Source organism: Zootoca vivipara, chromosome 15, assembly GCF_965207765.1.
Source record: "Zootoca vivipara chromosome 15, rZooViv2.hap1.1, whole genome shotgun sequence".
Taxonomy (NCBI): Eukaryota; Metazoa; Chordata; class Lepidosauria; order Squamata; family Lacertidae; genus Zootoca; species Zootoca vivipara.
The window spans coordinates 23,468,557-23,493,127 of NC_142598.1; the positions used below are offsets into that span (position 1 = coordinate 23,468,557).

Here is a 24,571-nt window from a genome sequence, read left to right on the forward strand (position 1 = left end):
TGATGCCAGAGAGAGGGGGGCCCATGTTGCAGTGCTCCGTGTGTGTTTATATGTAAATAAAATAGATTAGCCAAATGCTGAGTTGCTGAGGTATGTTACACGATTGTGCAAACTCTGCGGATCCGTAGGTGTGCTGATGTCAGTTGGCATCAGTCGCTGTGATGTTTGGACTGAAGAAAGCTTTTGAAGCTCCCAAACGATGGACCAGGAGGGAGATAACATGTCAGTCGGGCATGTGTTCTCTGCCAGCGTCCTACTCACGAGTAAGAGATCCTAACAGGATTATTCCTACCCACAGTCTCTCATCACCATTCACTCAGGCTGTGGGCAGCAGGAGAACACTTTCTGAACTTTTAAAGAAAAACTATTTTTTTTTTTAGGAGGAAGCAGAGACAGACTGCAACCCCCAAACCAGCTCGTACCAAATCCACTTGACTGTGGGTTGTGAAGTGAACCATTCAATTCAATAGTTCATAATCCATCCATAACAGAGCAGCGGATCATAGCACTTTAGACTCCAAGTGTGACAGATTTTTTTCCCATCCCTCTACACCCCTACAGTTGCTGGGCTTGGGCTACATCTCCTTTTTGCTCCTTCTCTCTCCTAGTTTCCCTTTACCTTTCACATTGCTGGCCATTTAACCCTGGAATTAATTTCTTCCTTTCATTGGGGCTACAGGCAGAGTTCCTAGCTATGGAAATGAGTGGTGTCTGGCAGAAGTGCTTGAAGGGAATAAAAATATGAGGGACCCGAACTTCATTTAAGAGGATAAGGCTCTGAGGACCAGGCTATTTCCAGGAGGAATGACATCTGTGAAGAAACCCCCAGCTGAAGTTTAATATATTACTTTAAAAAGAAATCTGTACAAAAAGTCATGACTTCATTTGTCTGATCCAGTAAATCTGCTGCCTGAAGAGGAAGAACAAAGCATCTTCAGGGATGTGACTGGAGCCTGGGAAGAAGATTTCAAAGTACTTAGGCGTTTTGCTAACAAGAAAAAAGAAGTAGTTGAGCAAATTGGCAGGCTAGTTTTTTCAGTCATATTCTAAATTACCTCCCGTAACCGTTGTCCAAATTGTTGCCTGGCAGGGTTGCGTTTATTTCTTTGGCACTCGTCCAAAAGCATAGCTATTCTTAAGTAGTTAAGGTTGCAGTCCTACACACTTACCTGGGAAGAAGCATCATTTAACTCAACAGGACGTAGTTATTTATGAGTAGAGCTCCATAGATTGCAATGCAAATCTATGTGTCTGGACTGCATCTCTTCAGAGCACAGGTATGCATTGGAATCAAGCTCTCTGTATGCACGTATGTGGGATCAGATAGCCAGTGTGGTGCAGTGGTTAGAGTGTTGAACTGGGACCTGGGAGACCAGGGTTCAAATCCCCACTCAGCCATGAAGCTTTGGCCTTGGGCCAGTCACAATCTCACAGGGCTGTTGTGAAGAGAAAATGGAGAGGGAGGAGACACTATGCATACCAGCTTGCGCTCCTTGGAGGAAAGGTGGGTGATGAATGTTGTTGTTGTTGTTGTTGTTGTTGTTGTTGTTTAGTCATTTAGTTGTGTCCAACTCTTCGTGACCCCATGGACCAGAGCATGCCAGGCACTCCTGTCTTCCACTGCCTCCCGCAGTTTGGTCAGACTCATGTTGGTAGCTTTGAGAACACTATCCAACCATCTCATCCTCTGTCGTCCCCTTCTCCTTGTGCCCTCCATCTTTCCCAACATCAAGGTCTTTTCCAGGGAGTCTTCTCTTCTCATGAGGTGGCCAAAGTATTGGAGCCTCATGCTTCAGGACCTGTCCTTCCAGTGAGCACTCAGGGCTGATTTCCTTCAGAATGGATAGGTTTGATCTTCTTGCAGTCCATGGGACTCTCAAGAGTCTTCTCCAGCACCATAATTCAAAAGCATCCATTCTTCGGCGATCAGCCTTCTTTATGGTCCAGCTCTCACTATGATTTATTATGAATGTTATAAATTATTCTGTTATAAATTATTATGAATTATTATGAATGTAATAAATCAATAAATATTGTTCCTTCATTACAAACATTCAATCAGACAGAAAATAAGCAAGTTGGGGGCATGGCTGGGCTAGGATATTGTCCCCTAACATCTAAGAATGGTTTACACCAGAGGTGGTGAGGAACCTTTCTGCATTCCTTTCTGGGCAACCTTGTAAGGGCTACAGAGCCATAGTGAGTAGAGCTAGAAGTGAACAGAACAATACATATAAATTTTGCTTTTGTACAGAAGGATAGGTTCTACTCACAGAAAAACAGAGATAAAAGAAAGAGGTATCATCAGAATTCAAAGACACATTCCAACCAGGCAAAAAGAAACACTTGAAGCCATTGTGATTCCTGAATATGAAACCTGCAACACAGATATGTTCTGTTTTCATCATCCCTTAAGAAAAAATATCTTACTGTCATCTAGTGGGCTTTCATCCTTTTTGTATCCACTTTCTATACTGCCATTTACTTGTCTTCAGGGTGAATGTCAATGCGGCTTAGGTGACCTTTTTTTAACCTGGTTTCAAAATGTACAGGGAGAAATCATCTGTCATCTCTCAACTACCTTGTAAGACTGATACGTGCATTTAAAAATACATCTCTATCCGAACCCGCAAGGAACTCCTTTGGCAGGAGCTACGTCATCTTCGTTCCTTTCCTTGCGCTTCTTTCAAATAAGATAGACATGAGAAGAATGGTTCTTTTTTGTAAAGTCAGATTCCACCTGTCTGCATAATGTTCTTTTTAAAATATTCATAACTCTGATCACTCCCCATCCTACCTCACCCGGACCGTACAAAATGGAATGTTCTCCTGATCAAAGAATAAATTAAAAATCACTCAAGTTCCCGCTACATGGAGAAAGCAACAGGCTCAGGCTTTGAAGCATTTGAAAAGACACTGGCAGATGTAAATTTTGAGGAGGTAGTTTTCGTGGTGTTCATGAGATGTGTTACCTCTTGAAAACAGAAAGGGGCTCCTAGAGCCAATTCACAAGCCTCACTTCCTACCATGAAGTGAGCATCTGCTAATTGCAGTGGATATACTTCAGTGACACAACCTTGATGGCAGAAAGTGAGGAGGAATTAAATAACCTTTTAATGAGGGTGAAAGAGGAGAGCGCAAAATATGGTCTGAAGCTCAACATAAAAAAAAGCCTAAGATCATGGCCACTGGTCCACTGGCAAATAGAAGGGGAAGAAATGGAGGCAGTGAGAGATTTTAGTTTCTTGGGCTCCATGATCACTGCAGATGGTGACAGCAGTCATGAAATTAAAAGACATCTGCTTCTTGGGAGAAAAGCAATGACAAACCTAGACAGCATCTTAAAAAGCAGAGACATCACCTTGCCGACAAAGGCCCGTATAGTTAAAGCTATGGTTTTCCCAGTAGTGATGTATGGAAGTGAAAGCTGGACCATAAAGAAGGCTAGTTACAGGTAGGAAGCCGTGTTGGTCTGAGTAGAAACAAAATAAAAAAAATCCTTCAGTAGCACCTTAAAGACCAACTAAGTTTTTATTTTGGTATGAGCTTTTGTGTGCATGCACACTTCATCAGATACACTTCATAAAGAAGGCTGATCGCCAAAGAATTGATACTTTGGAATCCATTCTGAAGGAAATTAGCCCTGAGTGCTCACTGGAAGGACAGATCCTGAAGTTGAGGCTCCAATACTTTGGCCACCTCATGAGAAGAGAAGACTCCCTGGAAAAGACCCTGATGCTGGGAAAGATTGAGGGCACAACGAGGGGATGACAGAGGATGAGATGGTTGGACAGTGTTCTCGAAGCTGGAGGCAGTGGAAGACAGGAGTGCCTGGCGTGCTCTGGTCCATGGGGTCACAAAAAAGTCGGACACGACTAAACGACTAACCAACTTCAGTGAGTGGCATGGCCAAAATGTGCATCATGGCCAAAATGGGTTCCTTCAGTTAGATGACTACCTGAAAATTGTATTGTATATTCCATGCCAGTATTTGGAGCTCAGCTCCATATTCCATGACTGTTTGTATTTCCTGTACTTTTGTACAGCAGGCTAGGTTCCAGAGAAAAGCAAGGACACATTCCAACACTTTAAAATATTCAGAAGTGGCAGTCCACATGGGGCTGTCCTTCAAGACAGCCGGGAAGCTGTAACTAGTGCAAAATATGACTGCCCGATTGGTGAGTGGGGCAGCATAATGGGACCATGTGTCACTAATCCTGAGCTTGGACAGCTCAATTGGTAGGCTGGAGCCCCACGTTGGGTAAAAGATTCCTGCATTGGTTGAACTAGAGGACCCTCGTGGTCCCTTCCAACTCTACAGTTCTATGATTCTATGAAAGCACTCCACTGGCTGCCAAGAAGTTACTGTGTCCGACTGAAGGGTTAATACTAGCATACAAAGCTCTAAGGGACTTGGGACTCAGAAATACCTGAAAGATGTTCAAAGTGTTGGTGCTGACCTTTAAAGCCCTAAACGGCCTCGGTCCTGTATACCTGAAGTAGCGTCTCCACACCCTCCATCGTTCTGCCTGGACACTGAAGTCCAGTGCCAAGGGCCTTCTGGCGGTTCCCTCGCTGTGAGAAGCGAAGTTACAGGGAACCAGGCAGAAGGCCTTCTCAGTAGTGGCACCTGCCCTGTGGAACACCCTCCCACCAGATGTCAAAGAGAAAAACATCTACCAGACTTTTAGAAGACATCTGAAGGCATCTGTTTAGGGAATCTTTTAATATTTAACAGACCATTGTATTTTCGTATTTTGTTGGAAGCCACCCAGGGTGCCTGGGGAAACCCAGCCAGATGGGTGGGGTATAAATAATAAATTATTATTATTATTATTATTATTATTATTATTATTATTATTATCGCCTCCTCCAATATCAATCATATGGATGGTGCCACCCAGCCAGTTGTAACCCATGACAGGGGTTTCTCAGTGGTGGCTGCCCTCATATAGAATGTCCACAATAGTGAGGTGCACCTGTCCTCATCGTCATTAATTGGTTTCAAACCTTATGTCTGGCATTCACCACAGCCAAGGCAAATTCTGTGTTAAAAGATGTGAAATTCAGCCTTGGGGATTGTAAACTTGGCTTACGTCACTGCTGTTTGATGGACAAATAAAGCCATTTGTTAGAATGTACTGCCCCATACAATACAGTAAATCAGCCCGCCATTTTTCCTCTTGGCTTCTTATCAGCTCCATGCTTAAGTCCTCTTCCCACAATCATTTCCTGTGTAAAAAGCACCATGCTTTTGAGGAGGAGGAGGAGGAGGACTCTCATCCACAAGTTGGAGGGCAGACATCTGAAAAGGAGAGTCTCGTCAAAAAGAATGACCAAAAGCCTTTTTTATATGCCACAACAGGGGCAAGACTGCTGTTAGCCCAAGTCTGGAAGCAACCACAAATACCTACAATAGAAAATTGGTGGCAAAAACTAATAGAATATGCGGGAATAGCAAAATTGACGGGGAAAATTAGGCATCAAGGAGATGAAATATTTGACAGAGAATGGCAGAAAATTATGGAATATATTGAGAAATTAACACGAAACTCGAAAAGATAAGATCAGTATAGAACGGAAACAAATGGTATAATGTGTTGATATTTGAAATCTATATTTATTAAGAGAGTAATGCGCAAAACAAATCTGAAATGAAATAGACAGCAAAGGAAGCATGGAAGTCAGTAGAAGGAATGATATGGCAATACATATTTGGAACCGGTTTGATTGTGAGGTAAAAACAATTGTGAAATAGGATATGTAACAAGGAGGGAAATGTAACAAAATGTAAAATATGTGAATATGTAATTGTTTGTGGGGTACGGGGGGTGTTTGGAAAACTGATAAAAAAAGATATGTAAAAAAGAAAAGGAGAGTTTCCTTTTATGCATGCAGTCTCCCTCCATGATTAAGAACCCTGGAAAACCCCACTCTCCCTTCTTGCATGCATGAGCGGAATGCCTGAAGGCAGTTTTGGAGAATTCACCACACAGTTATAGCACAGCAACAGGTACCCTTCAAGCTTTTCAGTAGCATTCTGGGACTGTTTCCCGAGGAGTCATCCTGAAGCAGTTGAGTGAGGACAGTTATGTGAATCCTTATCACGAAATGCCCTGTTGGGGGTGAGACCTTCATGGGAGAAGGACCCAAGTGATTGACCCTCCCCATGAGACTTTAAAAATGTTAAACGATGGGATACGCCCATGGAAAAGAGGCTCCCACAGTCATGTCTGAAGATTTCACAGCTAGACTGAAACCCCTTTGACATTTTCTGACTCCAGGATTCTGTACAAGGGATGGTTCCCATTTAACATTTTGTACTCAGGTAGAGCTGCCCCAATGCAAAATTCATGAGTCTCTTGTTAATGTTAGTGTGATGTGATGTGTGTGAATAAAATATGGAGAGTGTAAAATATTCAGAAGTGGCAATCCAGAAAGATTCAGACAAAGCTTCCAAGTATTTCAGGACACGAACCTAATTTTACACATGCCTGAGCTTCACACTTAATGTTCAGCTTTTATGTTGAATTTCCAGGAACCTATGCCTAGGATAATGGTTTGAACCTAGAACAGGATCCATCTCACAGGCAGGATTTTTTGCGCCCTAGGCGAGATCACCTTCTGGCGCCACGCCCCCCCATTAATAAAATAATTAATAAATAAATATAAATAAAAATGGGCTGGGTTTTTTTTCTTATCCATAATCTGAACTTTGTTTGGCTTTCTGCTTTATTTGGTAACTTGTTTTTAACACGCCCAGAAGCAGCGCGCACTCTGCCCATGCCCCGGGGCATCCTGCCCTGGGCATTGTAGTGCCTAAGTGGCGCCCGGGGAGGGCGAAGGTGCCTGGGCCCCATGGGGTGCGCCTCTTCCTGGGCGCGCTTTGCGGAAAGGGAGCGTTGTGCCGCGTGCAGGGTTCGCCCCGTTGGGGAGCCGGACACCTAACCCACCTGGAACACCTGCCCACCTCTCCCTACTTTTAGGGCTTGCGCGCTTGACCTTGCTATGCCGTCATGTGTCGTCTGTCGTTGGGACGGGGGCACAGCAGGAATTTTCCCCACTTGGATGATTGGCTGGTGCCATTTGGGTTTTGCCTGCCGCGTAGCAAATCATCACAACTTGTAAGGTTGCAGATAGGCTCTGGTTCAGGTGATAGGGGTGGGAGAACGCTCTCGCCATCCCTATGCGAAGGATATTCCTTTAAAGGAATCCAGGGACTCAATGGTTTGGTCAGCCCTGAAAGGGGTTGTGCCCGTGCCTGAGTCCAGGGGGACATCTGGGTGGTGGACATAGCATGTCCCCAACTTTCCACCATTCCAGGTGTTCACCCTAGGCTGACCTATGTTGGTGCCCTGGGTCAGCACTACCTGCACTGGTAGAGGGAGCTAGTCGAACCAGAGCCTATGCAACCACTCACATGGTGTAATCAATAAAGTTGTGGCCTAAATTCTGCCAAAAAACAAACCAAAATCTGAGCCTTGTCTGAATTTATTTATAGGGGGAGGTTTAAAGGTCTAAATACACAAATCTTTTGCCCCTAGACAGCACTTCTTGAGAAAGTGGTTTCATTTCAAAAATTAAGCTCAATGCAGTTTGATTCTGTATTACGCCACAGTGTGTCCATTTGAAAACAGACATAGGCAACCGTGACCATTGCAGGGAGGCGTGTACCCAAACCTGCCCTATGAAGTTGTGGGTTAATGTATGCCATACTGTCAAACATTTTCAGATAAATAACAGGGACACACATATGCTCTGGCATATGCTCCTGGGTGACTCATGTGGTCCGCGCTGTGATCTCGCCCTACAAAAAATGCTTTTCTCGGGTCAAGATTGTTGCGCGTGAGATCACAGTACCCAAAATGGCCGCTGCAATCTGCCACAAAAAAATGGCATGTTTTTTCTGTGACACATGACAGGTCTAGTTACAGGTAGGTAGCCGTGTTGGTCTGAGTCGAAGCAAAATAAAAAAATTCCTTCAGTAGCACCTTAAAGACCAACTAAGTTTTTATTTTGGTGCATGCACACAAAAGCTCATACCAAAATAAAAACTTGGTTGGTCTTTAAGGTGCTACTGAAGGATTTTTTTTATTTTACTTGACAGGTCTGTATATGCTAGGATCTCAGACACCACTTCCTTATTCATTCGTCATGGGGCATGTTAAGAGGTTTGTGGGGGAGGCGTGGATAACCCCACCCAAAGGAGGGTTTCAAATGCATATCAAGTAACCACACGTGCCACATTTTGTGGATGGCAGGATCTAGAATCAATCGAGATTGGAAGCAGCATGTTGAAGATGAGCGCGAGTGATTCAGGATTGAGGAAAAACTACATTTTTCTGCTACAGAGAGGTTGCTGTTTGTCATAACTAAATACATTTCCAAGTGTGTGGTGCTGGTGGTGTTGAAAAACTTTTCAAAGTTACAATTCTGGCAAAACAGACTATTCTGCCACCTTTTTAAATAAAAATAAAATTCCAGTGGCCGTTTATTTACCGCAGCGTATTAAATCAGAATTTGACAGCTTCATAAAAGAGTTGAGCTGGAGGTCACCCACATTTCCCACCACCAGCTCAGACAAGAAACCATTCGTACAACGGCTTATCTTTTCTTCACAGCCCTACAAGCTTAGCTCCAACCCTCAGGCAGAAAATATGTGTGTTATCTATAGCAGTGAATTTGCGCTTTCTTTCTAAGCCACTGCTGCCGTCACCAGCATCCCTTCAGCCACAAAGCAAGACAGAGCAGTACATTCCTCACACACAACTAGCTGCAACCTTTGACAGGCATATAGACTTTCCTTCCTTTGGTTGTCCCAGGTGGCTACTTCTGATCTAGACTATTTGATTTCAAGGCCAGGGAATGCTTATTGTTTAGCTTCCCACACTCCATCTTCACACAGGAAGTCCTGCTTACTGCACTGCAGAGCTGAACTATGGCTTTCACTACTACAAGATGCTGTGATGGCCACCAACTTGGGTAATTTTGAAAGTGGATCCATTAAATTCATGGAGGATAAGGCTATCAATGGTTGCTAGACATGATAGCTATGTATTGCTTCTAGTGTCAAAGGCAGTATGTCTCTGAATAGGGAGCTAGGGGTGGCGCTGTGGTCTAAACCACTAAACCTCTTAGGCTTGCTGATCAGATCCCTTGCTGTTCAAATCCCTGTGACGGGGTGAGCTCCCATTGCTCTGTCCCAGCTCCTGCCAACCTAGCAATTCGAAAGCATGCCAGTGCAAGTAGATAAATAGGTACCACTGCTGTGGGAAGGAAACACAATTTCTGTGCACTCTGGTTTCCATCACGGTGTTCCGTTGCACCAGAAGCAGTTTAGTCATGCTGGCCACATGACCCAGAAAGTTATCTGTGGACAAACGCTAGCTCCCTTGGCCTGAAAGCGAGATGAGCGCCTCAACCCCATAGTCGCCTTTGACAGGCCTTAACCGTCCAGGGGTCCTTTACCTTTACCTTTATGTCTCTGAATACCAGTTCCTGGGAATCACAAGTGGAGAGAAAACTTTTTCAGACAATTTTGTTTCAGTCCACATTCAAAACTAACCTACTGAATTAAAATTCCCTGAAGCAATATACAAACTGAAATGTAGCCATCTGTTGAGATTCTCTATTCACTGAATTTTGCAACGCATTTCTCCAACCATGTATACAAAAATGCATATACTAGTACAGTGTTTCCCAAACTTGGGTCTCCAGTTGTTTTGGACTACAACTCCCATCATCCCTAACTAGCAGGGATGATAAGAATTGTAGTCCAATAACAGCTGCAGACCCAAGTCTGGGAAACACTGTACTAGGATAAAGTGTGTGTTAAAGGCACACAATAATGATAATGCAAAAAAAAATATTTATTGGGGGAAACTGATCGCAGTAATGTATATATTTGACAACACAGCATACAAAATTGTGTATATTAGAAGAAATTCACACTAAAATGCTAATGACTTTTCATGAGGACTTCTCTTTTTTATTAAAAAAAAACAAAACAAGCAAACTGATGTAGAAATGTGGAAAACTGATCTTAAAACTAGAAAAATAAGAAACAGAGAGAAATTGAAAGATTCCCATACCTTATGGGTCTAAGGAAATATTCTCCTGGATCAACCACGAAGTCTGCTGGACAATGGTAGGCTGATCACTGGTGGAGGAACGGGAGTGCGGAGGGAGCGGACCTCCCCTGGCACCACTCTTCCAGTAGGGTGCCACCGTGGCGCTCCCCCAACACGCGCAGGGTGCCACGCCCCCACAGGCGGCGTACCATGCCCCCAGAACGCACACCGTGCCCTCGCGGGTGCCCTACCACACCCCAGGGATGCGCATCACACACACCGTGGTGCGCGTCACGCCCTCCACCTGCTCTCTGCCCCCGGTAGCGGAGCATGCAGCTTCGCCACTGAGGCTGATACAACCTAGCTCAAAATGTGCCACAAGTCTAAAACAGCATCTCAGTGTGCAGCGGCGCAAAGTTCTGTGCGACATTGAAGAGGCTCACCACGCGCATCAGGAGAAGCCACGAGGCCCAGGGAAGCCCATCACCATGGCAAGGAGGCCTGCCCCATCCCTGTATATTTTGAGGGGGCTGGGCTGCCCTCCATAGGATGGAAGGCATCAAGGCAAGCCACATACTGTATGGCAAATCAAGTGTATGTAAAACAGATATATGCACTATGTTGCACTTAGAGGACATTAGCCCCTTTTCACATCTGGGGGCAACCAAGGCATGGCAATGTGACCAGCTCTAGGTTGGTCAGAACATTCATGAGTAGAAATAACAATTAGGTAGCAAATAAAAGAGTCTCTGGGGATATATAAAAGGATGTCATATAGAGGAGGGAGAAAGGTTGTTTTCTGCTGCTCCAGAGAAGCGGACACGGAGCAATGGATTCAAACTACAAGAAAGAAGATTCCACCTAAACATTAGGAAGAACTTCCTGACAGTAAGAGCTGTTCGGCAGTGGAATTTGCTACCAAGGAGGGTGGTGGAGTCTCCTTCTTTGGAGGTCTTTAAGCAGAGGCTTGACAGGCATATGTCAGGAATGCTTTGATGGTGTTTCCTGCTTGGCAGGGGGTTGGACTGGATGGCCCTTGTGGTCTCTTCCAACTCTAGGATTCTATGATTCTATGATATGTAAAGTGATCATCGCTGAGCAATAACAGCTTTGGCCTCCCACCACACTTCAGCATAAGAACCAGAGATTAAGAACTCTTCACAAAAAAAGCAGATTTCTCACACACACCACTTCTCATATTCTTATTATGCTACTGTCTCCCTAGGAGAATTTAATCCCTCCATTATTTAGACAACAATAAGTTATCGGCTAACTAGCCAATGCAATACATCCTATGAAAGAAATGTTTATCTCAGCCCTTTGTTGGGGTTCTGTCAGGACTTACACTGACCAAAAAAACAAAAACAAAAACCCTAAAGACAAGACTAGAGAAAGTGTCTTTTTCAGGCTTATTTGCTTTGAAATATTGAAGCAGTATTTACCGTAGAGTGTAGGAGCAAACCAAAAGGACGGTAATGGTAGCTGTGATAAGCAAAAATGCATTTCAAAAGCTTTCAAAGAAAACTTACCCAAGTGATTCTTCTGAGCTGGTGGAGTAGAGAAGAAATAAAAGATACTGTAGGAAGGAAGGAAGCTTCCTGCCCCAGTGACGAATTGGTGGGAGAACCTACACACTATATGAAATCCCTCCATATTCATATGATATTTAAATGGCAACTCTGTGAGGGTTAATGAAGAGAGGAGCTGAGTTCATTCAGAATTCCTAAAACAATGGACTATTGATGTTACCAAAAGTCCTGACTGTGATCTCACAGCAATACAGTATTTGTTTCCTGGCACATCTCCCAAACCATAGATTTCCTTTCACATTCCAATACATAACACTGGAAAGCTCCTTTCCTTTGACACCCATTGCCTTTCAAGACTACTTTGGATTCTAGTGACGCACCAAAATATTCCACCCCGTCTTCTCTCACAGACATCACAAGCAGAAAATGCGAACAATGCTACCGTTACTAGCTAGGCTTCCTCTGAACTCCTTATCTGAACCACCTGCCCTGACTTTGTGAATGCACTGCAGGTGCATGTTGTAGAAACACTCAATCTCATTTGCAGCTCCCAAACTCTGATTTGACAGAAAGATCAGGTAGCTACAAACATGGGTAAAAGAGCAGTGACAGAAAGTAATGAGATTGAATCAAATTTAAGATGGGAATCAATCTATCCCATCTTTTCATACTTCCCTTAATAAATTCTACTACTGTGATAGAGAAGTAACAGTAATAATGGAAGTTCTATTAGGCAGGCTGCTTGCATTGCAGGAGTCTTATAAGGCTCAGGAAAGTGCAGGATGTCGTAATAAGAATATTTATGCAGGCGTGCATAGGCTTCTGGGACAAAAAAAAATGAATATATATTTCTCAAGCATCAATAATCATTGTTATCAGCTTGCCTATTCGCGCCTCTCTTCCGCCCTTAATCTGTGTCAAAATTGAACCAGGGCAACCCTGTTTTCCAAGATCAAGAATCTTCAGTCACTTAATATGGAAAGAAAAGCACATCTCAGTCTTTGCTGGGTGACTTTCCTTTGCCACAGAACAATTAACAGTATAATGTTCAGAGGAATTCAGAAGCTGGTTGTACACAGGCAGGATTTTCAGTGGAAGCCCAGAATCAAACTAGTCTAAATAAAAACTAAAACAAAACAGGAAAAAAATATATGGGGGAATAGAGAGAGGGAGAAAAACCACAGAGTCGTCTCTCAGAGGTAGATCTTTTCTTAAAAATATAAAAGGGTATAGAAATGAAATGAAATGAAATAAATTTAATAATAAGAATAAGAATAATAGATCATAACACTTGTCTCACACATAAAATGGTGGACCCTCCCAGCTCTCACCTGGGAGCTTTCCTTCCTTCTCCCAGACTCTCCGCCTGGGAGTTCTTCCCTTCCCTTCGGGATTTTTCTACCAACCTTCCACCACTTCCTGTGTGTGTAATCCTGAGATCCAGCTCTTCCCTGTCTGGCTGCCTCACAAACAACTGGAGGCTTCTTGGCTTTGATCTCTCACACATCAGCCCCTAGCTTTCCTGCTTTATAGTACAAGAACTTAGTGGGGGAGAATAAGGGTGAGTCACCTCAATCTGTCACTTATGTCTTCTTGAGCCATCTTAGCACCTATTGAGACACCTCTGCTGAATCTCAAATAGTCTTTTGTCAGGTCTTAAGAGGTATTGCCTCAAGGTACCCCACAGTGATTGCTCTAAAATGGAAAAAAAAAAGAAAGAATCATAAAGCAGTATGGGGGGAAAGTCAAGAAACATAGAGCAGTATGGGAGCCCAAGAGACCATCTTACACCAAACCACCGCACAAGCTGAAACATTGGCAATCTACTAGCGCAGTGATGGGCAACCTTTTGAGCTTGGTGTGTCAAAATTTCCCAAAAAACCAAGCATAACTCGGGTGGTGTGTCACTTCGAGAGAAAAAACATAATTTCATGATATTTATAGTTTAAATAACAAAAATGTAGAATTGTTTCCCCTTTTAAAAAAAGGAAAAACGGGAGAAAAAATTATGAAAGTTTTTTTAAAAATTTTTTTTAAAAAGGGGGGGAAATAAGAAAAAACCCAGAGGTCTTTCCCAGTGGGACTCTGGGCTCAGGCCTTCCTTCAATGGGTCTGCCACTGGGGAGGTGGCCTGGCACTGGCGGTTGTGGTTTTGGTGGCTCAGGAGCCCGTCCGGCAGCTCCTGCAGCGCTGGTCACTTTCAGGAGCTCTGTGGCTCCGTGCCGACCGCCATCTTGCCTCTCCGGAAGTCCACAAGGCCCCCAGAGATGCGTCACCTGCGGCATTCTGCCACCGGCTGGAAGTGAGGTCTCAGCATGCGGCCGTGTGTCACCGAAAATGGCTATGCGTGTCAGTGCTGACACACGTGTCATAGGTTCGCCATCAATGTACTAGTGCAAGCATCCCCAAACTCAGCCCTCCAGATGTTTTGGGACTACAACTCCCATCATCCCTAGCTAACAGGACCAGTGGTCAGGGATGATGGGACCTGTAGTCCCAAAACATCTGGAGGGCTGAGTTTGGGGGTGCCTGTACTAGTGTGTGTATTTGCGATGCCCAAGGGAACAGCTTTAGCTGCCACCAGCTTGCAAAAGGGAGAAAGAACCCAAAAAGGGTGGGCTAGGAAGGGGAGAAATGTACAGAAATGGGAATATTTGAAGAATACAGTTTAGAAAACACGGCAGCTTTTGCTTAAATGGGGCAGTTAGAAAGTGTGGTACAAACTCAGGTGGACCAATCAAGGTTGGGAAGGATAAAAGACAAGCAAGGCAGAGACACTGTGTCTGCTCAACTTTCTCCGTTGGTTGGCTGCTTCGGGAATGCCACTGGACTGTTTGCGGTTTGTGTTGGACCTAGACGGGCGTTTGTCCAATTAGACTGTCTGACTACTCTCTAGTGTTGCCCTTGGGACTGTGTGCCCTATCAGGACTTACCTCTGCGAATGCCGACGTTCAGGACACCTGAGCTCTTGAGAAAGGACTCCTCGCAGACTTGGCTGCTAAACGGACAAATTGCTGTTGACACTCTGCAGAACGCTGTCGCGTTAATGAGGTCTTCCTTTTAATTTTCCATAAAATACGGGAAAGCTGTATCAAATCATAAGGACTTGCTACTTGGTTGTTTTTGTCAGAGAAGGTCATTGCTCCTCCAAGTCACCCTTTCCCGAAGCAAGAGTGTTCTGCTTCCTAGGCACTCCTTCCGTAGCCCAGTGTTTCTCAAACTTGGGGCTCCAGCTGGTTTTTTTGGACTACAACTCCCATCATCCCTAACTACCAGGAACAGTGGTCTGGGATGATGGGAACTGTAGTCTAAAAAAAAAGCTGGAGACCCAATTTTGGGAGACCCTGCTGTAGCCCACCCTTCATCGTTTCTGAGCACAATTCAAAGTGTTGGTGTTGACCTTTAAAGCCCTAAACGGCCTCGGTCCGGTATACCTGAAGGAGCGTCTCCACCCCCATCGTTCTGCCCAGACACTGAGGTCCAGCTCCGAGGGCCTTCTGGCGGTTCCCTCATTACGAGAAGCCAAGTTACAGGGAACCAGGCAGAGGGCCTTCTCGGTAGTGGCACCCACCCTGTGGAATGCCCTCCCACTAGAGGTCAAAGAGAACAATTACAAGACCTTTAGAAGGCATCTCAAGGCAGCCCTGTTTAGGGAAGCTTTTAATGTTTGATGGATTTCTGTATTTTAGAATTTCTGTTTTTTTGGAAGCCGCCCAGAGTGGCTGGGGGAACCCGGCCAGATGGGCGGGGTATAAATAATAAATTATTATTATTATTATTATTATTATTATTATTATTATTATTCATCGCCTCTTGTGGAAGCGTTTCTGTGGCTGCTCTCAGATGAGCCGCTCTATCAATCCACATCAGGCCTACACAGCTTGTGATTCATCAAGCCCAACACAGCCTACCAGCCCACTGGGTGTTTGTAAGCTTTTCTGTTTTTTATTGCTTTCTTGAGACTTCGCAAACTGAGGATGGGCCATTAAGCACCTGGCAGGTCACAATAGACGAGATGCCTCCCGCTTTGCAGGTGACAAGTTGCACAGGCCTGGCCAGATTTACGACTGCATGAAGGCAGTTCTTTTAAAATTATCATGTTAGCCTCATAATTCCTGCTTGGCTGGAATGCTGGCCTTCAAACAATTGCTTTGTCACAAGCTGCATTAAGTTTAATGGGTTTGTATCATTACTGGGCTGTGGAGATGAGGCTGGTTGGTTTTCCCTGCAGGCCAGTGCTCTTGTTGGTGCCTCTGTCTTTGGTTTTTATAGCTCAATGCATAGGGAATGTTCCAAGGGAGGTGGACCCATGGCTGCTTCCACCTATTCCTTCCCCGAGACTCATGCTTGACATTGACCATGTTGGCAGAGTAGCTAAATTTCAGCTAGGGAGCCAAATCAGGTGTAATACTGTCTGAATTTCAAGGAAAATTTCCAAACACTTGTCAAAATATTCAAAAACCTTTACTTGCAGAACATAAAGCTCATACCCTCCAACATTTCTCCAATGAAAATAGGGATGTCCTATTCCACAATAATAATTTTACTATTTATACCCTGCCCATCTGACTGGGTTGCCCCAGCCACTCTGTGCAGCTCCCAACATATATAAAAACATAATAAAACATTAAACGTTTAAAAACTTCCCTATGCAGGGCTGCCTTCAGATGGCTCAGAGGTCGGATAACTCCACACCCTCCCACATTTCTCTGATAAAATAGGGGTGTCCTAAGGAAAAGTGGGACATTCCGGGATCTAATCAGAAACCAGGACAGTTTATGTAAATCCAGGACTGTCCCTGGAAAATACGGACACTTGGAGGGTCTGATAGCTGAAGAAGACTATATGCTTTACATTCACATGCTTATCCAAGTATGGACTTCATTTTCTTAGTTGAAGGTTACAGCTTCTTCCTTAAACATTCACACAAACTGGGTCTTTCTCTCTTTCCAGTACTTGCACTCAGCCTTCTGAACATGACCCAGCTAGGCCATGCAGGTTCCACTTAACAGGCCAGACATTGAGTTCCGTTCGCCATATGAAAGCAAGTGGACAAAAGGACCCAGGAGAGGACCAGGCAGAATTAGGTACCCCGTTTTGCCTGTATGTTTGAAGGTAATGTGTGCATTCTCCATTGAATGTTGCTTACCTTCCAAGTCCCGGACTGCAGAATCCGGGACCGGCAGCCGTGTGACACTGGAAGTTGCGTCGATGTAACTTCCAGTGTCACTTTGGCCTTCTATGGGCACCAAAAATGGCCGCCGCCGGCTTCAAAAGTCGCTTGTACGCATGTCAGGAAGTGCGTCGGCACAACTTCTGGTGTCGCTCTGCCCATTTATGGGCACCAAAAATGGTCGACACTGGAAGTCGCGTCTATGCACTTCTGGACATGCGTAGATGCGACTTTTGAAGCCGGCGGTGGCCATTTTTGGTGCCCATAGAAGGGCAAATCGGAAAGGAAAAAAATGGCCGCCGGCAGGAGAAAATAACGGAGAAAAACGGGAGACGAAGTGATACGGGGGACCACTGGGAAAAGGTAAGTAAAAACAGGGGGTTTCCCGGGGAAAACGGGGTACTTGGCAGCTATGATGTTGTAGGATTTGCTTCTGAACAGATGTGGGGAAGGATTATGGTGCAAATACTGCAACTCTCCCACCACCATTATACATGTAAGTGCTTCACATTCAACAGGTCCTGTAAAGCAGGATAGGAACTGATAGTCCCCAATGGGGGTTGGTGTCCATTGGTACTGGTAGGGTGTATTTCAACCAATTTCGCCGGGGTAAGATGCCACCTATCTTGCATTTTTAAAATATTTTCTCTTAAATCGTAATTTGGCGAAATTTACTATCTCTCGGACATAACTGGTGAAAATATACAAAGGGAGTGACAATTCATGTTGGAGGTGCCACGAGGAGTTGGGCTCGTACATACATATTTGGTGGCATTGCAAAATAATTAAGAAATTCTGGGAGAAATTCTATGTAGAAATGAAGACAATAGTCAAATACTCTTTTAAGAAGAATCCCAAAATTTTCCTATTAGGAATGTTAAGTGAAGATATTAAGGAAAACGATAGATGTGTAATAATGTATGCAACCGCATCCGCTAGGCTCCTTATCGCCAAAAATTGGAAAAGTGAAATAATTCCGAAAATAGAGGATTGGCAAATCAAATTGTTAAGATATCAAAATATGGTGGGGGGAAATAGGAGAAAGTAAAGGAATATCAGAACAAAAAATTGGTAAAGATTGGAGTAAATTTAACAACTATATGGCAGAACATGTGGAAAATGCTAACCTCTCAGCAGGCAGGTGAAGGGCCCAAGTGATTTAAACAAAAATGGAAAGAAATGTGTAAAAAGGTATACAGAGAATTTTGGATATAGAAACCGAAATAGAGAAATGGCTGGAAGTCATCACAGGGTGGAGGGGTGGAGGGTGTTTATTTTTCTTTCTTTTCTTTATTTTCTTTCTTTTTTGTGTTTTTCTTTTTATGTTGTTGTTGTTGTTGTTATTATTATTATTATTATTATTATTATTATTTTCTTTTCCTCTTTTTATATGCTGTATATATATGATTTATATCTACGATTTATATGATTTGTATGTACTTGATCTGAGACAATTTCTTTTATTTTATCTTTGTAAAATTGTCATGGTTTAAATAAAGAATTAATTATTATTATTTTTAAAAAAGGTACTGGTAGGTTGGAACTAGGACTGGAACCACCACAAAGTGGTCTATCTCCATATAATAGACTAAGAGACCAGCCTGAGATATAGTGGCTTATTCAAGGTCACCCCTGAGGGCTTCCAGCTCAGGCTTTTAACTGCCACAGTACCTAAAAATAAATCTGACTGCTTAAAGAATGATGGTGTATTAACATATTCTATATGTGCTGCTGCTTAATGTAGTCCAATGTATTATATTGCGTACCTAGAGCGCTTTCCTGACAATTGTAATAAGGGATGATTGAAAGTATGGAGAAACCTGTTTCGTTTACAGATTCCACACACAGCCTGTTCTCTCCTTTCTCTGCCCCTTGGCATGACACACCCTTGGCTTTGCCTTCTTTGGATGTGGTCAAATACTGCTTACAGCAGCTGTGTGTGTCACCTCCAAATCTTATGCGGCGTGCAAAATGGCAACAACTGCTGGTGAAAAATGATTTAGACAACCTGTGAGGAGGGAAGGGCAATAAAGCGGATGCATTAAGTATAGCAGACATTCCTAGCCAAGTGCAGAATGCCTGCCCTATGTAGAAGCCGGGCTGCAAGCATATAGATCAGGCATGAAGAAGCAAGCTCTCCAAATGTTGTAGGACTCCAACTCCCATCAGCCCCAGGCAGTATGGCCACTGGTCAGGGATGATGGGAGTTGCAGTTCAGGCACTGGGAATGTCACTGGTTCCCCATCCCATAGAAAAGAGAGAAAGAAATAATCAAGACGGCTATAATCATAGGGGCTGTTGTGGGGAAGTACATGAAACACATTGAGCCCTTGGGGTGTAAGCACTACAGAAGTACTATGATTATCAGGGATCCTACTGAATCTGAGGAAACCCAGAACATGTGGGTGAATTTAGACAGCAGAAACCCCTTTCAGACTGGTGGCTTGTACACTATCTGGGGCAAGGAAGGGTGTCTCTGCAGCTTTTACAGGGTTACCCAGATCCCTCAAGCCACTTACACTTTCCACATGCAGAGCTGCGAACAAGTGACTGAAGTGGTGAATGTTGACAATGGTAATGACCTAATAGGCAAGGTTTCCCAAACTTGGGTCTCCGGCTGTTTCTGGACTACAACTCCCATCATCCCATGCTAGCAGGGTCTGTGGTCAGGGAGGATGGGAATTGTAGTCCAAAAGCAGCCGGAGACCCAAGTTTGGGAAACCCTATTTAGGGGAAAGTAGGCAACTTCCATCTCACCACCACCACCAAACAGGTCCAGGAGCTGTCAAACCTGACAATACTAAACAACCATCTCTTCAACCCAGCATACTTGTCCCAACCCAGCACCTTGTCTGTGTTGAATGCACAGCATATTGGGATCCAAAGACATTCCGCCTCCACTATGGTCCATTTCATGAGTATCTTTCAAGAGTTACATTCAACGGAGGGAAGGGAGTGGGGTTCTGCATGCCTTTCCCACTTCCAAATGCTACATTTTCAGCTCAATGTGTTATATTGGAGGTGAGATTTTATTCCTTTCTAACTCCAATGTCAACCAAGTTTCCCAAGTCAGATCAGGGTCCTCACAAATCCTCATGTCACTCCATCACTCTGCTTTTCTCTACTCTATCCTTATGCACAATATCTCTATAGTTTTCTATATCTCTGTTTCTCTACTTTAGGTCCATGGACTTTGCAAGGAACAGGTACTGCCTGCAGAGTGCTGAAAAGCTCCAGAGAATTATTCTTTTGAGCAGAGCAGGGGAGGATTATAAAAAAGTAGTTAACGTTGTTATTGTTAATTACTCACTTTACCTGTAGAAATCTCAAAGCAGCTTGGAGATGCAATAGAAATACTACAATCAATTCCAACAGTCGCAATCACCACCATCAGGACTTTGAATGTCGTTTCAGCTGATAGATCATATATTGCGCACCTTACAGAATCGTTATATGAACACATATTCTGAAACAGCAGCCATTTCAGATGCAAAACACTCTGATTTGTCTGACAAAAAAAGTATTAAGCCATAGCTTGGGGGGGGGGCATGGGGTGAACACCTTTAAGGACTCTTCTGCCTCCACCTCTGTTTTTACCACTTTGAGATAAGTAGCTGTGTTGGTCTGACGTAGTCAAAACAAAAATAATAAAAAATTCCTTCCAGTAGCTCCTTAGAGACCAACTTTCATGTGCATGCACACTTCTTCAGATACATGCACACAAAAGCTCATACCAATGACAAACTTAGTGGGTCTCTAAGGTGCTACCGGAAGGATTGTATTTTTTTTTATTTTTTAACCACTTTGAATTAGGGATGTGGAAATCTGTCAATTTTGGTTTCTCCCAGTTTCTCATTTTTCTAAACTTTAGTCAAGTTCTCCACATTTCCAAATCAGTTTGAGGTTGTGTGTGCGCGCGCACGTTTAAAGAAGTCCTCATGAAAACTCACCAGCATTTTAATGGAAATTTCTCCTATTGTACACAGTTTTCTAGGCATTTCTGCCTGATGCATATTTTTGCAAAGCAATTTCCCCTTAATATAACACATTGCTAATATATGCATTTTCATGCACACTTTCCCCTAGCCTAGCATATGCATCTTTGTAAACATTGCTTGGCTAGAGAACCACCCTCCAAAATTTGAAACAGCACCTATTTGTTGCTTGCTGTTGTTTTTTTGTGTCTTAATTTTCCTCCCCTCAGCATAAGGCTGCGTAGATTGCCTTCCCCTTCCCGCTTTTATCTGCACAAGAAGCCTGTGAGGTAGGCTAAGCTGAACGAGTTGGTCATTCAGACACCAAAGTCGCGAAACTGCACATACTTCAGAGTATTGCTTGCTTGTTACTATTGATCATGTTTGGCAAAGATTTGTTCCGTTCCGTTTTGGAGTTCTGCTGTAAATACCGGGACAATGAAACATTGCAGTTAAAGCAAGGAGGCTGCTTATCTGGCTTCATTGCATGATCTGTCAATGACATTACATAAGAACATAAGAAGTGCCTGCTGGATCAGGCCAGCAGCCTGTTCTCAGAATGGCCAAACATATGCCTGTGAGAAGAAGAAGAAGAAGAAGAAGAAGAAGAAGAAGAAGAAGAAGAAGAAGAAGAAGAAGAAGAAGAAGAAGAAGAAGAAGAAGAAGAAGAAGAAGAGGAGGAGGAGGAGTTTGGATTTGATATATCGCTTTATCACTACCCTAAGGAGTCTCAAAGCGGCTAACATTCTCCTTTCCCTTCCTCCCCCACAACAAACACTCTGTGAGGTGAGTGGGGCTGAGAGACTTCAGAGAAGTGTAACTAGCCCAAGGTCACCCAGCAGCTGCATGTGGAGGAGCGGGGAATCGAACCCGGTTCCCCAGATTACGAGTCTACCGCTCTTAACCACTACACCACACTGTGAGATGACCACAAGCAGGACCTGAGCACTATTACACTCTTCCTTCCTACAGTGGTCAGGCAACTGGTATTCGGAAGCATACAGCTTCCCACTGTTGAAGGCAGAGCACAGCCATCATGGCTGGTAGCCTCTGGTATCCCTATCCTCCATTAATTTGTCTAATCCTGAAGCCACATGTCCTTCAACATTTCTCCAATGGAAATAGGGATGTCCTATTCCATAACAGCAACAGCAACAACAGCAACATTATCTATACCCTGCCATCTGACTGGGTTGCCCCAACCACTCTGGGCAGCTTCCAACATATATAAAAACATAATAATTTTTTTCCCCAAAGTTGTCCTCTACAGGTGTCTTCTAAAGGTTGTATAGTTACTTATCTCCTTGGCTCAGGGGTCACATAACTCCATACCCTCCAACATTTCTCCAATGAAAATAGGGACATCCTGAGAGAAAGTGGGACATTCCAGGATCAAATCAGAAACCAGGATAGTTTCTGTAAATCCAGGACTGTCCCTGGAAAATAGGGGCACTTGGTGGGTCTGAAGCCATCCAAGTTGGTGGCCATTATTGCCTCCTGTGGAAGTGTACTACATAGTGTGCAGCCTGACATGCATTTGTATATTGCTTTTCTGTCCAGGAGTTCAAGGTTGTGTACATTTTTCCTCCTCTGCCCCCCTTTTATATTCGTAACAACCCTGTGAGGTAGGCTAGGCTGAATTAATATATGTACATCAGCAGCAGATCTTGTCAACAGATTGCTGCAGAGGACAAGAGAAGGGTGGGCCTTGAGGAAATCCTGTTGGCACCCCTGAGTGAGTGCATTTAGGACCACAGCTGAAGATGATGGCTTATCTCTATACAGTACCAGGTTTCATAGCTGCCAAGTTTTCCCTTTTCTCGCGAGGAAGCCTATTCAGCATAAGGGGAAATCCCTTTTAAAAAGGGATAACTTGGCAGCTATGCCAGGTTTCTCCGGTCCAAGTGGGATCAAGTTTCTCAAGAGGGGTTTACCCTCTATATTGCATTGAGTCTTACCTTTATATAAGAACTTCCAAAGTAACTTTCATGATCCTCTTTCATAGTATCCTATTTAGCCCTTAGTCTGGCTTTCCTATTCCCTGTCTATTTTACTGAATTGCTTCATTCCCATGCAATTTCGTAACTGATTTAGCTGTTGGGTTACACGTACAGATTCATTTTATGTACCTTATATAATAGATTCATCTTCAGGCTGATGCATCAACAAATCGAGTTAAGCCCAAAACCTATTTTTTTAAACCAGTAGCCATGATACTAATATAGAAGATTAAATCCAGGTCTTGTATCGACTACACAGTGAGCCAGACTTCCCTAGCTAATACTCTTTACGTTTCCTTTTATCCACCCCTAACCCAGGAACCTTGCATTATAGAAATGAACATACAACACGGAAAAGATTGAAACAAAAATAGTTCATCTCCCTCATCCGTACATCTCAAGCCAAATAAAATGATCCACAAGTCCTCTTTAAAGCTTTCCTATCTTAATCTGCCCTATCTGAGAAATATATGCCATTTTATGTTCAAAATCCAACACTGTAGCCATTACAGTCTTTTACTCCTATTAATGACATTTCTATTCACAGAGAAAGTTGTCAGAGCAAAGAGCTGGGGGACTCTCGTACATCCCCACCTTGGGTGGGTCAAGAACATCAGAAGTACAACATCAGTTCACAGGTGTTTGTTTTTTTAGCATATATATTAAAAATCCTCTCTTTGCTTTATTCCTATTTGCACTATTCATATGCATCCCATTGACTTTGATGGGGACACATAGCCCCTGAAAAAGTTTCCCAGTGCACATCTCCAGGGAAATCAGAACAGCTCGTGTTCAGCAAAGGACAAATAATCATCATCGCCACCGTATAATCAGGAAAATCCAGAACTTACCTTTAAAGAAAGACAGGAACAAGGATGCCCAGAGGTACAAGCCGGAATAGACAAAGCCCAGACACCGCTCTGTGAGCATTGTCAAGCCACAATTAGGAGTCTAGGCAGACACCAGACACCGTGAAGGAAGTCTTCCTGTCAGCTCTGAGTGATGGAGAGAGTCTCTGGCTAAGAGGGATCGCAATATCCAGCCAGCCAGTTTTGCTACCGCAAAAGAAAAGGATATCGGTCCAAGTCGCACATCACTGTTTATTGCTGGCAATAACTACATCTAAGTGCCAGTGACTTAATTAAGATTGGAAAGGGGGATTTTTCTCTGTGCGTCTCTTCTTTCCCTTACAAGCGCTGTGCACTTTTGCTAGTGCCAGACAGAGGGAAGAAGCAGGAGAACAGAAGCTGATGTGTGCAGGGAAGGGGGAGGAGAAGGAGAAAGAAAGGGACATTGCTGTCTCTGAGAGATTTTCCACATTCCCTCTCCCTCTCTCTCTCTCTCTCTCACTCACACACACAGTAACTCTGGGCCAACACGTCAGCAGTGTTTTCTACGCTAGCACGAGAGTGCCTCTAGAGCTACATGGCAGGCAGTGCGAGACGAGAGCAGCGCTCTTTTTTCCTTTTCACGGTCGCTGATGGAGCAATTTTCAGTCGGAGAATTACAGCATGACATTGTTTGCGACCTAATGTAGGAAGAAGGGAAGTCTAGGGGGGAAGTTGCTGCCTGTTAACAGCTGTAGGGTTCAAGGCCATAGGAGGAATCTGTTGCACCCCACGACACAGACTTTGTTTTAGAGGCTCCCCAAAGAGAAAAATAAACCGCCTTTTTCAACCGTACAAGCCTTCTCCAGAGATTGCTTCCTTTCATCCCCTTTTTTATGGTCACAAGTTTTCGCTGCAAAATTCGTCTTAGCATTCCAATAAACAAGGGAACAAGAAAATGTATATCCCTGAAGACTTTCTTTACCCATTACATTTGG

The 24,571-nt window shown here is 43.8% G+C and overlaps 1 protein-coding gene across 2 annotated transcripts in view; it reads right to left on the bottom strand.

Moving 5' to 3' along the window:
* Positions 1 to 24,114, bottom strand: part of LOC118097814 (neuronal acetylcholine receptor subunit alpha-7-like) — a 126,086-nt gene extending 101,972 nt beyond the window's left edge. Inside the window, exon 1 of one of the 2 annotated variants that reach the window (XM_035141063.3) lies at positions 23,598 to 24,114. In XM_035141063.3, coding sequence (XP_034996954.1) covers positions 23,598 to 23,676 — 79 coding nt within the window. In that variant the 5' untranslated portion in view covers positions 23,677 to 24,114. Of the gene's footprint in view, positions 1 to 11,599; positions 11,765 to 23,597 lie in introns of those variants that run through there. The other variant, XM_088659046.1, reaches the window with a different exon arrangement.
* Positions 24,115 to 24,571: the final 457 nt, after the last annotated feature.